General features: G+C 43.3%; 1 protein-coding gene across 3 annotated transcripts in view; it reads left to right on the forward strand.

Annotated features, from left to right (window-relative positions):
• Positions 1 to 16,793, forward strand: part of Cyfip2 (cytoplasmic FMR1 interacting protein 2) — a 120,012-nt gene that overhangs the window by 10,351 nt on the left and 92,868 nt on the right. For all 3 annotated transcript variants that reach the window (XM_074057639.1, XM_020168155.2, XM_074057640.1), the window contains exons 2-4: positions 8,771 to 8,910; positions 11,499 to 11,588; positions 16,581 to 16,658. In XM_074057639.1, coding sequence (XP_073913740.1) covers positions 8,794 to 8,910; positions 11,499 to 11,588; positions 16,581 to 16,658 — 285 coding nt within the window. In that variant the 5' untranslated portion in view covers positions 8,771 to 8,793. The remainder of the gene's footprint in view (positions 1 to 8,770; positions 8,911 to 11,498; positions 11,589 to 16,580; positions 16,659 to 16,793) is intronic.

Raw genomic sequence — 16,793 nt, forward strand, 5'->3', positions numbered from 1 at the left:
TCCTTAGCCAATATGGGTATACTCCATGAACACAAACAATTTTGTCCCAGTGAAGAAGCTGGCTCTGATATATGAAAGGGTCTCAGGTCCCTGGGACTACAGTGACCTGTGGATATATGTCCTGTCACAACAAACTTCAGTTCCCACACAGTCTCCAAACACACACAGTTTGTGCCCAGAGGATGGAAAAGCAGGCTATGCTTCAACTCCTTCTTTGGGTTTTTCTTTGTTTAGTCAAGTGCTATCTGCAGGGTTTTTTTTTCTTTTTTTTTTTCATGGAGACTATCTAAGCTTCCCTTTTGTTTTATTTATGTATTTATATAATATTTTCTTTGTATGTATAAATAGACATGAATATATATGTATGTACATATATATGTATTAGAGTGCAAGAGTGTATGTAGCCTCTAGTTGGATTGCTGTCCAGATAGTGAAGATATTTCCTGCCCTATTGATGTGTCTGGATTCCAAAGAGTTCAGTTATCTCATCTTTCTAGCTCGGCATAATCTTGTTCTGGAGGAAGGAAAAGGTAGCCAAACTGAAAAAAAACAAATTTGCTTGACATATTTCAAAATGGTACAAAAGCAGGTATGGTCTAGAAAAAAGAGCATAGAACTAGAAGTCAAGATATCCTGTTTCTGCCTCCCTCTGCCACTAGCTGACTGTGTGACCTTGAATGAAAGCCTTCACTTCTCAGTAACCAGTGTCCTCAGAACAGGAAGCACCATCTGCCCTCTGGAATTACGGGAGAGTTCCAATGGAGGAAATCAATGAGAAAGGTCTGTAGAACAGGGATCTTTGTGTAACAGTAATAATGCCTTCCTTTTTGGTAGAACATTGTTGCAATGCTGAATTCATTTGCTCTATTGAATACAAGTCACAGACCAGCTAATATCAAACAAAATTATGGAGGCCACTGTTTTGGACTGAACTCCGGCACTAGCCCCCCCCCACACACACACACCAGCCCAAACCAAAATGGAGTCACTCATACTAACTGCCACTAAAACTGAAACTTTAAGAAAGCAGACCCCCCACAGAGGCCAGTTTTTCCTGAAAACGAGGGATTTCAGTGCACCTGAATCAGCATAATAAGGTCTCTTGTGCTTTAATCCTTACAAAACCTGATGTTAACCAGTCAGGTCTTTCAGCTGTTTTCTTGTTCACGCCTCACAAACCCACTGTTCTCCTGCACAGAAGCAGCTCTGAGGTTAGTTTGGAGAATGGAGGCTGCCATGATTCATGAATGGTGAATAAAAACCAATTTGATCTAAAACAAAATTTGTTGTACTTTGTCCTTTGACACTAATATTTCCTAAATGCTTACTCTGCTGGCTCTGTGTGAAGTATTTCATATGCTTTTAAGTTTTATAATCCTCAGAACAAATCACCGAGGACAGGTCCTATTGCAAAGTATCATCTTTTTACTAAGAAAGCTCAGAGAGGTTAAATAACATGCTTGGGATTATGTAACTAAAAAAAGGGCAGGTGAGAGACTCGAACCCAGAGCTCGACCTTATCCACTATCTAGTCTAGTATTCCCTTTCAATAAAGATATCTTACTTTTTTATTTTCCTTCTAGAATATGAAAAAGAAAATGACAGTGCAAATCTTCTGCTTACAGAGTAGCAGAGTTTTAGATGCGGGCGTTAGAAGCTGCATTTAAAGCCAGGCTGTCCTAGCTCCATCCTTCATTTTGGGATCTCCCCAACCCTCAGGAAACCCTAATGCCCCTCTCAGAAGCAAATTACCTGTGAGCCCAGGGTCATCACCACTCTTGGCTTTGAGATTAAGAAGACACTGAATTTAAATCTACCCTGAATTACCCACACTGTGAGGTTACAGCTGTGTTTGGTTAAAGGATGCCTACAGAACGCTTTAAAAATTTTAAAGGTCTTGTTAATTTCTCTTCCAAAATGGCAGAATAGCCACACGTTCACAGGGTGGACATAGAGAATTAATCTCATCTGGTAGATTGCATAACCCATTAGTCACTTGGGCCAGGAAAGAAGTGCATATTTTCATGTATGCCCTGTTCAGATTTCCAGAACGTCTTTTCTTTCTGACTGATGTGGGTTTGGCAGTGACTTCCAGCACTTGAGCTAAAAATGTCTGATTTCCCACACCCTTAGGCAGTGAATGATCTACAAACACATACCCGTCCAGTGGAGAAGCTTTATTTGCAAGGGGAAAAGAAAGATTGCGTTATCTAAACAAAGACTTCATTTACTGGCTTTGTAGGTGGTTTGCTTACTGATCCTATGGGCGTGAGTGTGGGGTCCTATTATGTTAAAGGGGAAAACCTTAAGTGTTGGTTGTTCTTGTGAAGGTGTATTTAGAAGTCTGAGTGCACAGGCACCCAGGCTACAGGAGGAAGCACCACCCTCCAGTTAGCTGGGCTTCTTCCACTCTATTTGAATGGAAACCTTGAGTCGGCAAAGGGTTGCTTCTTCAGTGGTTCTGAGCCAGCTAAGGCTCATGGCTCTGAGTCCTGAGAAGCAGAGGCTTATGGCTTCAAACTCTAAATGCCAGCGTGCCAGTGCTCAGGTTAGAGGATGCACTTGGACTTTACTGGAAGACAGTGGTCAGTGTCACGGCTCTCTAGTTCTGGGTGACAGGAGCCCTCGGCTCTTAATAGCAGCCAGAGTTGCAGCTCCCAGGCTTTGCGTGTGAGGACCCTCTGCTCCTAGGTTTTGGCAGTTTTCTGGATTTTCTGCAGCAACCAGGGCTTACAGCTTCTCACTGTTCTATACTTCTATGGCCCTTCATCGTCTTTCTTTTCTCATAGTTTCTACCCCCAGCGGCACTCTGGATCTCTTCAGTCTTTTGCTGTTATTGCAGCTCAGCCTGCTCTACCTAAAATAAAGATCACAGGAGAAAACATTCAGGAGAAGCCTTTTCTTTCTTTTTTTAAATGCAATCCTAGGAAGGAGAAGCCTTTTTTTGGGGGTGGGGGGGGCGTCTACTGTTGTAACACTAAGTGGCAGTACAGAAGATGCCTCCCATCTATCTTGATAAATGAGCTAAACCGCATGGTTACATAGTGGGAAAAGGAGTGTGGTATGAGTGTGGCATGCAAATGCAGCATTGTGATTTGCACCAGTCACAGCACAGCTTTTTGTGTCACCAATCACAGGTTTTACATAAAGACCAGTCACAGGCTTCACATTGCACCAATCACAAGCTTTCTGGTGAGCCACTGGGAGAAGTGCCCCCTCCCTGATCTGAGTGAGAATAATGGACCCTGCTCACCTAGAGTTCACCAAGGACTCCTCTCAGAATGACGTCTTCCAAAACCAGGTTTGGTGGAGCAGGCATGACTGGAGCAGGCTTCCCAAAATAGAAGTTGTGCTTGTAATGGTCCCCTGCACCTGCTGGAGTGTTCTCGGAGTGATGATAAAGTATCCAAAGCAGCCACACTGCCATGAGGGCAGTGTAGCTGGTTGCCCAGGGAGGGACTGCTTGGCTGATTGCTCCCCACTCCAGGCCAAGGAATCCAGTGATCAGCTCCTGACAATTTCACTCATTCAAAAAACAAAACAAAACATAACACAGTACAACATTAAAGTGTGTTTATAGTAAAGACTTAATGAAAACACAGCACATTCCAGCAACATTTAATAGTGATTAACCCCTAGCCAAATGCTCTTAGGAAGAGTTGGGTCCCTCTGAACTGCCTCAGGAGGAATAGGATTTAGGGAGGAATAATTGAGATGAGAACCAGGAGCTTATACACTGAGCCAGGGGCTTTTATGGAAAGCTTCAGACATGCATGAAATTGGATAGAAAAATAAGATAAATCTCTACATAGGTATCACGCAGCATCAGTAGTTTTTAACTCACAGCTGATATTCTTTCCTGTTATTCTTTCACTAGCCAGTATTTGGAAGAAAACCCCAGTCTTGTTTTATCCACATTTTAGTAAATATTTCCAGAAGCTCATGGCTCTTTTAAAATATAACCTTGATATCATTGTCATACCTAAAAAGTTTCCTTAATAGCATCAAATGTGCACTCACGGTAATTTTCCACTTTCTCTTGTCAATTGTCATGGCAGTTTGAAATAGAATCCAAATGACCATGTGATCATGTATTAAATCTCTTATCATCTGTAGCTTCCTATTCTTTTTCTCCTTTCAGTTTACTTGCTGAAGTGGTGTGTGCAGCTGTTTGTCATGAGTGGTATTGTGCCAATGACGTCACATGGTGTAGTGTAGCAGGTTGTCTGTATTTATTTCCTGTGAGTTGGGAGCCAGGGTTTGATGAGATTCAGGTGTTCCCTATGGGTCCCAAATTCTTTCTTGGTGGTGGAGTGGTAGCATCAGGAGATACACCGTGTCTGGCGGCCTGTCATTTAGTGATGTTAGGACTGTTGGTGATTAGTACTACACACATTGGTTCATTGGGGTTCATTAGGGGTTGGAAACTATCTAGTTGATGGTTTCTGAGACAGGAAAAAAAAAAAAGCAAGAAATACCTTTATGGAGAAAAACATCCCTCTCCCTTTCTTCAATTTGGTTATTCAGCAATGTGGTTTGTTTAGGAAAGGCAAGTTAACTGCTTCTTTCCTTTTTACTTTCCAATTTTCAGCATAGAACTTGGCTCATAGACATCCTCCAACAGTAACAAAGTAATAAAAATCAGATTTTTATTAGGTGTCCTTATAATCTCATAGATCTAGACACAACTGCTATTGCTCTGGTTCATTGCAGTTATGCTAATTGACACTGTGTCCCAGCTTGGGCAGCAGAAGCCACTTCAAGTTGGCTTCTGGATCTTTGGATACAACCCTGATAATCTCAGACAGCTGGATTCTGTGGCTTCTGGTCCAGCCTTTCTTAGACATCCTCAGCCCCACACCTGAACTCAGCAGCACAGATTCCTTTAGTAGGAAATGGTGTTTGCAGACCACAGTCTAAACACTAATGGTGTTCTTTTCCCTTGGTGGGCATTTGTTTCTAGGTATTCTGAGTAGACAGAAACGCAAACATACACACATGTATGTGTATATACACACGTGCACACATGTATACATCCATCAAACATGTACCATCATAATATGTGCATACATATCCGGGACTTTATGATGTGTTTACTTTTACATATAAATATACACACACGTGTGTACTTTGAAAATTAAACATTGTGAGTTCTTGCTGGTGCCTCACAGTCACGTTTGGGCTCTGGCATCGGGCTTTTCTTACTGTCTTCAGGTGAGCATGTGGAGTCCCGTTCTGCCATGTTGATCGTGCCAGTTCTCAACACCACTGGAAGTTATGGCATGCGAACATTTCCTAAGCGCTTATTTCTTGAACCCCACAGGCACCCAAACATTCTCACCACATAATGCACCAATATATTGCTGGGAATAGAGGGAAATTGTTTTTCTTTCAATTCTTTTTTGTTGTTTTTAGGAGGCATCCCACAAGACGTCTACTGTCAAATCACTGAATTATAAAATCACTTGGAATGGATCCTTTTTGTGCAGTTATGCTGACAACAAATACACATGTACATTCATTTGCTTCGTTTTACTTTCTGTTTTAGGGGTTGCATTTTAAATTTTATCTTACAATGTTGTAAAATATTGTGGTTTCAAAGGCAAATCTACAAAACAAGGTGTGTTTGTAGGATTCCAGACTGTTTTCCTGGCCCCTTGCACCTGTTCTCTCTTCCCCATAGGTGTAACAATTTTTTTTAAAGTACACAGCATGTTCTTCCATTGTTGTGTTTTTCCCTTGCAGTACTGGGGATTGAACCCAGGGCCTTACGTATGCTAGGCGAGTGCTCTACCACTGAGCTACATCTCCAGCCCAATTGTGGGTTTATTTAAACAGAGGACGGTGTGTATGTAATGTGGTCCCCTCTTGTGGATCGCTGACAGCATGCCGTACCCGTGGTATCCTGGCACTCACCTGGAGTTACATGTGGAGAGATTCCTCCCTCCCTCTTACTGCTGCCTGTGTGTCCCTGAGGACAGCTCCCTAGTTTGTCACAACCCTGTGTTCATGGACACTTGCAATTTCCAGGCTTCCATTATTACACATGGTGCTTCCATGAATGGTCTTATATACAAGTCATTTTGCACTTTTTGCCGGTGTGTCTTTGGGATAAATTCCTAGGAGTGGGATCGCTGGAAGTTTATTAAATATTGTCAGATTCCCTTCCCCAGGGGTGACCATTTTACATCCCCACTGAAAACACAAGACAGGGCCTATTTCTCTGCAGACTTGCTAACAGCCTGGTGTCTAATCAGTGAGACGTGGTATCTCTGTGTTGTTTTAATGTGAATTTCTCTTACTGCAAATGAAACAGGGTACTTTTAAAAACTGTAGTCTTCCTGGTCTTGTGGATAGAGACCAGGCGTTTTATTACTAAGCAATTGTGCATGTGATTTTTTTGGTACAAGCAGGACCTAGAACCACTATTGTTTGCAAACACTCAGCATAGAGTCAGATACGAGAGAGGGTCCCTCCTTGATGGGGTGGGGTTAGATTGAAACAGCCAAATGCTTGGCTCAGTGTCTGATGCAGAGTAAGGGTTATTGTTATTTAACTTATGAGCATTACTGGATTATACCCCATATAAAAATCCCCATCGCCTCCTTCAAATGGAGTTACTAGTAAAATAAGAAAGGAGAGAGGCTTCCTTCTAGATTGGCAGTAATTCTGGGCAGAGATGAGACAGAGGAAGAGGTTTTGGGTGGAGGCCAAAACCACCCTAGGGCCCAGGCTTCTGGGGAGCAGGAAGGGGTGTTACCTGGGAGCTTGTCACGCCCTCATTGGACTGGCTGCCCTGTTGCCATGGTGCACGCTCAGCAGGTGTGTTGAGAACTCAGTGGGTGTGAGCTGTAGTTAGCTGCTCAGCCCCATCCCCATGTGCCCTCCTGAACTTGGGCCTGTAGGAAATAGTAGTTGAGGGACAGCATGACCTTAGCTCCTTCAAGTGCCTGGGCCAAGTTTATATGTCATAGTCCTTTTGTCCCCAGTGTCAAACACTGCTTTTCCTAACAAGCAGGAAAATTCACACTGATGAATTTTCATCACTGGGCACTGTTATTCACAGGGGAATTCCAACCCTTAAGTCTAAACTCAACTCCCTGAGATGGAGGTGAGGAGTGAGAAGTTTGGGCTAGCACAGTGGATCTTCTCTTTCTGTAAAACTCCAGGTTTCTGTGTTCACCTTGATGATTTTATTTTATTGCTTTATTTATTTCTGCCTTTGTAATGAGCAGTCCCTCTGTTGTCATTGCTACAGGTTGAGTTTTGCTCTCTATAAATTTTGAGTGAACGCAAGGCTCATTGAGTCTCCTTTTCTTGTCTTCTAGGAACTGCATTTAAGACACTCGTTAATGCTCTCTTTAACTTCTAAATATTTTAGCGTTTCTGTCTCAGCTCCTCTGTAGCTGTGATTGACCTTGTGTGCTTTCTAAGTTTCCAAAGGAATGGACTTTTTGTCATAATTTACACAATTGATTTCTAATTTCTCTCTCTCTCTCTTTTTTTTTTTTTTGGTAAGGAGATTTCCATATTTATTTACTTATTTTCTGTTTATATTTTTTTCCCTTTATTGTTGTGCTGGGTGGGGGTACATTGTGGCATTTACAAAAGTTCTTACAATTTATCAAATATATCATACTTGAATTCACCTCTTCCACTGCTCTCCTTTATCCCCTCCCATTCTTGGAATAGTTTCAGCAGGTCTCATTTACATATATGTGTACACATTATTTGCACCTATTCACCCTCCTGCCCCCTTTCCCTGCCACCTCCCCCCTCCCACTGGCACCAACCCTCCCCACTGGCCCAGGACCTGGTCTACCCTCCTGTTCTATGATTTTGTAGACTTTTTTTTTCCCTTAAGACAGGGTCTTTGTAGCCCAGGCTGACCTCGAACTTGTGATCCTCCTGTCTCTGCCTATGAGCACTGAGGATTCCAGGCTTAGGATATCATTTTTGGAGGATACTTGTGAGAATCTGATTTATAACCTAAATTGTGAGATACCAGTTTTTTCAGTGTTTCACATATGTTTGACAAATATATATATATATATATGAGTATTGTTAGTTGGATCCTGAATTCTTAAAATAGCAATTAGCTCAAGCTCGTTCAGATGTTCTTCAGCTTCACGGCCTGGAAAAGTTACAGGGGGAGTAGATACCTCTGCCGTCCACCAGGGCCAAGACGCAGAAATAGCCATTGCAAGCGGATTGCTTTGTGTGGCTCATTTAGAACATACCCAGGTGGAGGAAGACGCAGCTCCTCCATCTTGCACACAAAGCTGTATTTCTGTTTCCTTCTTTTAATCCCAGCTTAATTAGCCTGTGAAACCCAGGCTCTGGTCTCCAGTTGATCATCCTGGCTGTTGCAATCATGGATATCTGAGCTGTGCAAACATTTAAGAGTGGACTTGATCAGTGTCCTTATGAGGAACAGAAGGTAGAAACCTGTCTGTCCAGCATTGCTCAAGTCCTTTTCCCTTGCTCCCACGGTGAGAGCATCAGATAAACTTCTCCCGCCTTGTTTCTTGGACAGAATCCAACCTTCCATGAAGGTCAAGAAGGGCTTTAGTGAGGCTCAGCCAAGTTATTGGACACAGAGTATTTTGGAAACTGTACAGAGATCCTTAAATGTAAAAGGTGCAGGTGGAGGGCACCAGGCGGAGGTGGCCTCAGAGTATCTTAACCCCCAGAAGGAGCTTGGTCTGGGTGAGGCTGAAAGAAATGCCTGGAGCCTGAACTTCTGTGTCCTTCTCATCTTTTTCCTCAGTGCAGAACACAGACACTGCAGCCATGACCACCCACGTCACCCTGGAAGATGCCCTGTCCAATGTGGACCTGCTGGAGGAGCTGCCTCTCCCTGATCAACAGCCATGCATCGAGCCTCCGCCTTCCTCCATCATGTACCAGGTAATAGAACGAGCAGAGCCAGCCAGGGGACCCAGGACCCTGGGGATCCCCTAACAGAGTTGGCCCAGGCAGAGGACAGGGAAGTCTGCATCTGAAGGTTTAAAGGTCAAGAGTTGATGGAGTCCCCTGGCCTCTTGGGGAGCCGGGTGTGAGGAATAGATTAGCTAGTAAGTGCACACCAGGATGACTTCCTCCCCCAGGAGAGCCAGTTCATCTGCCATGACCCCAGTACCTTCCCAGCTGTTCTTGATGCTTCACCAGCCAGGTTTTGGCAGCTCTGACTTCATGAATTAAATATTGCAATTTAGGAACTCCCAGAGCCTGCCTGGGTGATTACTTTTCTTTCATGTACGTGACAGGACCATGAAGGCGACTGCACACAACAGCCGGTGGCTCAGGGAAGTGGGTCACAGTGGTTGGCTTTTGCCCGAGAGCAGATCTTGTGAGGAACCACTGTGGGGTTGCTCAAAGCCTGTGTGAGCTTGTGTGGGTGCAGTAGGGAGAGCATCCCACATCTGGAACAGCCTCCAACTAGCCCTTGTCTGGGCATGCCATACCACTTGCCATATTGACAAAGGACTGGGTAATTTGAAATTTCTAGCTGTAGTGGCCCTTTTGAATGGCTAAATGCAACTAAGTACAAAGACCTATTTTTGTCTCATTTTATCAGGCACATGCTTAAAGGTTCAGATCATAAATATGTTTTAGTGACATCTTCTAACCTGAATTAAAATTTTAATTAAATATAAATATGTTTTTTCCCTTTGATTAGGCCCTGTTTCTCTACACACGCACATACTTTTTATTTATTTATTTATTTATTTATTTATTTATTTATTTATTTATTTATTGGTGATACTGGGGTTTGATCTCAAGGCCTAGAGCTTGCTAGACAGGCTCTACCACTTGAGCCATGCCCCCAGTCCTTTTTTGCTTTAGTTATTTTTCTGGTAGGGTATCCATTTTTGCTTAGGGCAAGTCTCAAATTGGGATCCTCCTACTTATTATCCCATGTAGCTGGGATTATGTAAGTGCTCCATCATGCTCAGCTTGTTGGTTGAAACTTTTTGTTTGGGCTGGTCTCGAACCTTGATCTTCCCAATCTCTGTCTCCTGAGTAACTGAGATTACAGATGTGAGCCACCATGCCTGTCATATGTCACACACATACACCTTTTTATCAAACATGTATATTTGGTAAGTATATCTTTGCCTTTTTAACCAGAAAAGAAATTCATAGTATATATATTGTTCTATGATTTGGTTTTTCCCTAAAATTTATGGTGAATATTTTTCTGTGACAGTACTATGATAACACCACAGTATCTTTAACTACTTCATGATATTGCTTTGTTTTTATCTTTTTTCTGTTGATGAACATTTAAATCGTTTCCAGTTTTGTTTGTTTGTTTGTTTTAGTTTCTGGTTTTGTAGTGATACCAGGGTTTGAATTCTGGGTCTTTCCCTTGCTAAGCAGGTGCTGTACCACTTGAGGCACGCCCCAGCCCTCTTTGAGATAGGGTCTCACCTTTGTGTCTCATATTTATGCCCTGACTGGCCTGGACTGCCACCCTCCTATTGGTGCTTCCCGTGTAGCTGGAATGACAGGCTCATACTACCATGCCTCTTTTTTTATTGGTTGAGATGGGGTCTTGTGGATTTTTTGCCCAGGGCTTTTTGAACTTCTGTATTCCCAATCTAAGCCTCCTGAGTAGCTGGGATTTACAGGCGTGAGAAGGCTTTGCGCTCTCTTCTCTCTCTCTCTCTTTCTCTCTGTGTGTGTCTCTCTCTCTTATTACCATCTTCTGTGCAAATGTTCTGAACACCTACGTACCAAGTATACAATGAAGAAATTATAAAAGGCTTTGAATACAAATGGCCTCTTTCCATTCTCACTGATTTTCAAGATCAAATGTATGTGTGAAACTTGAAATTTAAACAACAAATTCTAAAACTTTTAAAAAATGTGTTGTCTTATTAAAAATAAGTTGATAGAGCAATGACACATAGCTGTGGTGGAGAGCTTATTTACCTGACATATTTTATCTGCACCTTCTGCTAGAGAATATTTTATTATGATAAAAATTTACAGTGATCATAATTTTTTAAAACCATGCAAACCACCAGCCAAAGAAAAAGTAAAGTAAAGACTATAAGCAAGAGAATTAAATTCAATAGGACTTAATATGTTTTCAGTTGCAAATGTAATTTTCTGATGTTTGGGACATCATCATTTATATTCCAGTGACATGAGTATAAAACAGATTGGTTTCAGTGAAGTTTATCGTGCACGTGAGCACAAGTAAAGTTTACAGCCTTCACTAAAATGAGCAAAAACCCAGCAGTTAGGAATTCAAGTCTATTCATGAGGCACCAAGTGATGGGTCACCATTGGGAGGTGACATGACCTGACCTCAGCCTGCTCCTGCCCAGAGTGATCAAGGGGATGATTTTTGAAGAGAGGGACAAGATGACAGGTGATGTGGCAGTGGGTTCCAGTGAGCTTGTAGCATCTGTTGGCAGTGATTTGCTCCCTGGACACCCAGCCACCTCAGACCTGGTTTCCAATCACTGTCTCTAACTCCACAGGCTAACTTTGACACCAACTTTGAGGACAGGAATGCATTTGTCACCGGCATCGCCAGGTACATCGAACAGGCAACAGTCCACTCCAGCATGGTAAGTCGGTGACCCACACCCACATGTGGACAGGCTTCCTGCTGGGGAGGAAGGGGCTGCAGGCAGCTGCCCACCCACGATGCCCTGCCTCAGTCAGACCAACTCTGCATGCCTGTACTTGAGCCCTGCCGTCGCCTCTTAGCACCTGCTTCACCCACTAACTTCCCTGAACTCTTGTGGTTCTGGGGGTTCACGTGGTTGCATCAGGCCCGCCTTGTCTCACGGACCTTATAGGTTACCGAGTGGATGGAATTTTGTCTTTTGGACAAAGCAAAGGATTCCTCATAAAAGAGACACAGTAGCTTTGGAATAACACAGCTTGTGACCTGAGGAAGCTGGTGGCCTAAGTCATTCACAAGCAGAGCTGGTTATTATTTTCTTTCTTAGGGTCTGACCCTAAACAGGTGCAATCATCCCCTTCCCTCTTAGGCTGCCATCCATTTTATTCTCAGGCAGCACTGAAATACACAGAATTCCAGATTCTTCACTCATAGGCCCTGCCTGCGCCTCCGTGGTCCCTTCTCACTGTGTCAAGTGTATTCTGTGACCTTGGCTCAGCTACCCTACACATTCGATAAGCTTTGAATGCCTGTTCCTGCAGAGGACAGTGTCAGTGCTGCAGAGCTATCCAAGAATAAGTAAGGCCAGTCCTGATTCCCAGTGAGTTAGGAGGGAAACAGACAAATGTACGTTTGCAAAATGCTGTTTCCCTGCTGATAATAAATATTTTAAGTTCATTGTACCATTTAATCCTCACTTAAACCCTGTGAGAAAGTTCTATTATAGTACCCATTTTACAGATGGGAAAACTGGAGCCCCTAAAAGTTAAGAAAGTTACTCATGGTCCCACAGCTGACAAGTGGCAGATCTAAATCCAACACCATCTGGTGACAAAGCTTGTGCATGCTCTTAGACCACTCTTTGCAGGTAAATAAAAATACACAGTTTAAACTTCTGTAATTCTGAAGAGGCTTTGAGAGAGCCAGAAGAAGTTTGATGAAGGAAATGGCTTTTGAGTGGGGCCTTGTGGGAGGGTAATGACAGCTTGTATGTGTGTTGCACTTTGAAATGTATGTAGGCCAGTTTCATATGATATCATCTAATCTCATTATAGCCCTTGATTTGCAAAGGGACCATTGTACCCATTTTAGAGATGAGAAAATTGAGGCCGGAGAAGTTAATAAGCAAGTTATTCATGATCCCACAACTACTAAGTTATAGGATGGGACCTGAAACTCAGGACTGATTCCCAATTCCCATCTCTTTCTCCTGTACTCCACTATCTCACGCAGATGTGGACCAGTCAGAGATGAGATGGGGTGGGATACCAGGTGGAAGAACCAGCCTGAGCAATGACACCAAATTTTTAGGGACTGCCTGAATTTGGGCTGTAAGGTACTCACAGGGGAACTGGCATTTATGAAAAATTAGATATACAGGTGAGTACATGGAGTGGGTATTAGTTGCTGTGGCTGCCATAACAAAATGCCATAGGCTAGGTGACTTAAAGAGCAGAAATTTCCTTCCCACAGTTCTAGGGGCTGGAAGTCCTAGATCAAGATGCCCAGAGGTTTGGTGTCTCCTGAGCCCTCTCTCCTGGGCTTGTAGGTGGCTGCTTTTGGCTGTTTGCAAATTATCTCTTTTGATAAGAACATCAGTCACGTTGGATTAGGGCCTGCCCTCACTACCTCACTTGAACCTAGTCATCTCTTAAAACACTCAATCCCCAAATATACTTGAGTCACATTCTCAGGTACTGGATTTAAGGCTTCAACTTATGACCAGTGTTAAGGGGAGGGGAACAGGATACAACCCAGCCTATTACCTAGGGCTTTAATTCACTCAATTAAACAAACAAACAAAAAAACAGCTGGGCACGTTAGTTCAAGCCTATAATCCTAGCTACTTGGGAGGCTGAGATTGGAAGGATCAAACTTTGAGGCCAGCCCTGGCAAAATGTTTGCAATACCTCATCTCAACCAATGGTTAGGTATGGTGGTCCGTGCCTGTCATCCCAGCTACACAGAAAACACAAATAGGATCACAGTCCAGGTCAGCCCAGGCATGAAGTGAGAACCTATCTCAAAAAATAGCCAGGACAAAAAGGGCTGGCGGAGTGGCTCAAGTTGTAGAGAGCCTGCCTAGCAAGTACAAGGCCCTGAGTTCAACTCCCAGTACTGCCAAAAAAAAAGAAAAATTCAAAGTAGTAGAAACGTTTGATCCATGGGAGAGAGGCGAGCAATTCTGCTTGGGGGTAAGTTTCACTTGTGTGGATTGACTTGTAAGAAGTAAATAGAGTGAATAATTGGTTGAGATTCTTCAGCATGGGAGATATTAGAAGCTGAGGGAGGGGAGCCGGCACTGGGGTTGTGGACCTGAGGGCACTAGAGGTAGAATCCACCCAGCTTAGCTAATCCATTCACCGGAGGAGAGGGAATGGTACCATGCTAGCAGAGGTGTGCCAGAAATGTCAGGTCAGGGACACCCATGGTTGAGGCTGGACCAGGGGATGGTAGTATTTCTTTTCCTTTGCTGCTCTAACAAATTGTCATATACTTAGTGGTTTAAAACAGCACAGTTTCCCTTGCTGACAAATGCATTAGATCAGAAACGCAACATGGGTCTACCTGGGTTAAAGCAAGGTGCAGGCCGGGCTGCACTCCTTCCTGCAGGCGCTAGGGGAGAATGTGTAGTCTTGCTTTTTTCAGCCTCTGGAAGCTCTCCACATTCTTTAGCTTGTTTCTAAGTATGGAAACTGTGATACTGCCAAGTGACAAGGTCGGCCCAAGAAGAGCCAGGACCAGAACTCAAGTCTTCCAGGGCTCTTCTCACTACACCATCCTGACCTCCAGATTCCAGGGTAAATACGCAGTAAACCTGGTCAGTGGTCGGCTGAACTGCCCAGTCCACATCCCTCTCCTTCACTGCCGTGTTCCCTGCACACAGCACAGAGCCCAGGGCCATGAATGCTCATGAAAACATTCCTTCAACAAGAGTTGGCAACACACCTGCACTGGTGGAGTGGCTTAAGTAGCAGAGAGCCTACCTAGCAAGCTTGAGGCCGAGTTCAAACTCCCGTACCGTCCAAAAAAGAAAGAAAGAAAGAAATTACACCTGCTATGGGCAATTTGGTGCTAAAAATAGACACAGGTTCTTTGCATTACTGTCACTTCCCCTTTTTGCCATGTGTTCTGATGCAACAGCAGAAGGAGGCCCATGGGTTGATGTTAGTTCTTTCCGATCTCAAGGACATGTTACTGATTTATTTAAAAGTTCTCTGAATTAAGAATCGAAACTGTGACTTGTCAACAACATTTGCCGTTGAGTAAGGCTATAATCAGTAATAAATTCCAAATTAAATCTGATCTTAATAAGATTATGGAATGCATATGGTAGGCAGATTTAAAATTAACTCAATAAAAGTTCTTTTTTGAATAAATACAAGCATTCACAAAGAGAGATGGCCTAGCGTTAGTCTTTTTTATTGCATTTCTTGATCTGTGCTTCCTCTAACCCACTGCTGTTTAAAGTGTATAACTCAGTGGTGGTGGTGGTGTTTTTAGCATGTTCACAGAGTTACACAACCATCACCACTGTCTTAATTTCCAGCATCCCATAACGATCCCCAAACCTGTTAGCATTCACTTGCAATTCCTCTTCCCTGTATCCTAGCAGCCACGAGGGAACTTTCTGTCTCTGTGGATTCTTGCCTGTCCTGGGCGGTTCATCTGAACGAATCACACAACATGTGGCTTTTTGTGTTTGGCTTCGTTCACTTTGCGTAGTGTTTTCCAAGTCCATGTCGCTCCATATGCCAGAACTTCATTCCGTTTACAGAGGATGGATGATCTGTGTGGGACGCTGCTTTCTGTCTGCCCATTTATCAGTTGATGGACATTTGGATTACTTCCACTTTGGGACCGTTACGGATAATGCTGTCAGTGCATTTGTGTTATACACAGATCTTGAATCCGTACAAACGTCTATGTGGGCACATGTTTTCAGTTCTCTTGGAATTGCTGGGTCAAGAGGTGACTGGATGCTTAACGTTTTATGACGCTGCAGACTGTTTTCCTAACTCCCTTTGTGTGTGTGTGTGTCCATCTGTCCATCTAATTCTCACAATTGTGTGAGATCATCATCGTTATCACTCAATAGATGGCTGAATGTGACATTTTAGGGTGAGTGGTTTACGGTTGATTAAAGTGGAAGCTGAGAGTTTAGCCCAGACATTTGGACCTTGACTTTAGGGCTCTTTCCACAGTGTAACTTACTCAGGGTGAGTCATCACTGTGTTTTTCAGGTTCATTTTCATGCTGTTGTTTGTTTTGCCATCTGCTCTACTTAGTTTTTTTTTTTTTTAAATTGACATTACTCGTTCTCCTGCTTGAAATACGGACTCATAAAAAGTGTGAACATTATGGTTACTGTATTACTATAGTATGTTACATATTATAGTATATTACATATTATATATTATAGCTATTGTAGTCTAATATTTTATTACTATATTTTATATTAACATAAAATGTTCCTGCTCCACAGAGAGCTTGCTATTCGCAGCATGGTGCATATCCCACCAAGATGTTTTCAATACACAGTAATATACATTCAGATTGTTACTGATATTTTGTTTTTTAACCTGTCTACTACTATGCATAAGATTTTGCTGCTTGCTTCTTTTCTCTCTTAACCCTGTGTCTGGGACATCTTGTGCTCTGGGAAGAACGTATAGATCTGCCTCATTCTTTCCAGGGTGCCTCTCATCTGTTTAAAACCCCATGGCTGGGTGTGGAGCCCGTGGGCATCTCAAACTCACGGTGCATCTGTGTAATCTGGCAGATTTGTACTTCATAGGCTTGGGGAGGGTCTAAGGTTCTGGATTGCTAACAAGCCCACAGGTGATCACAGACCACACCAGGGGCAGAGAGGATGAGGGCTATTGAGTGACCTGTGTAGTTTCTCCCTGCTGAGGATGTTCTGCTGTTTCAGAATGAAATGCTGGAGGAAGGACACGAATACGCTGTCATGCTGTACACTTGGCGCAGCTGCTCCCGGGCCATTCCCCAGGTAAGACTGCCCTTGCTTCTGGTGTCCCTTGTCTCTCCAGAGAGTGCTACCCAGCCCATGCCCAAACCAGAAAGCTGACTTCTCCAGGTAATGGAGAGTAAAATCAGGGCCTCCTCCCCAAGGAAGAAGGCTGCA

Source organism: Castor canadensis, chromosome 16 (genome assembly GCF_047511655.1).
Source record: "Castor canadensis chromosome 16, mCasCan1.hap1v2, whole genome shotgun sequence".
In the NCBI taxonomy this organism is placed as follows: Eukaryota; Metazoa; Chordata; class Mammalia; order Rodentia; family Castoridae; genus Castor; species Castor canadensis.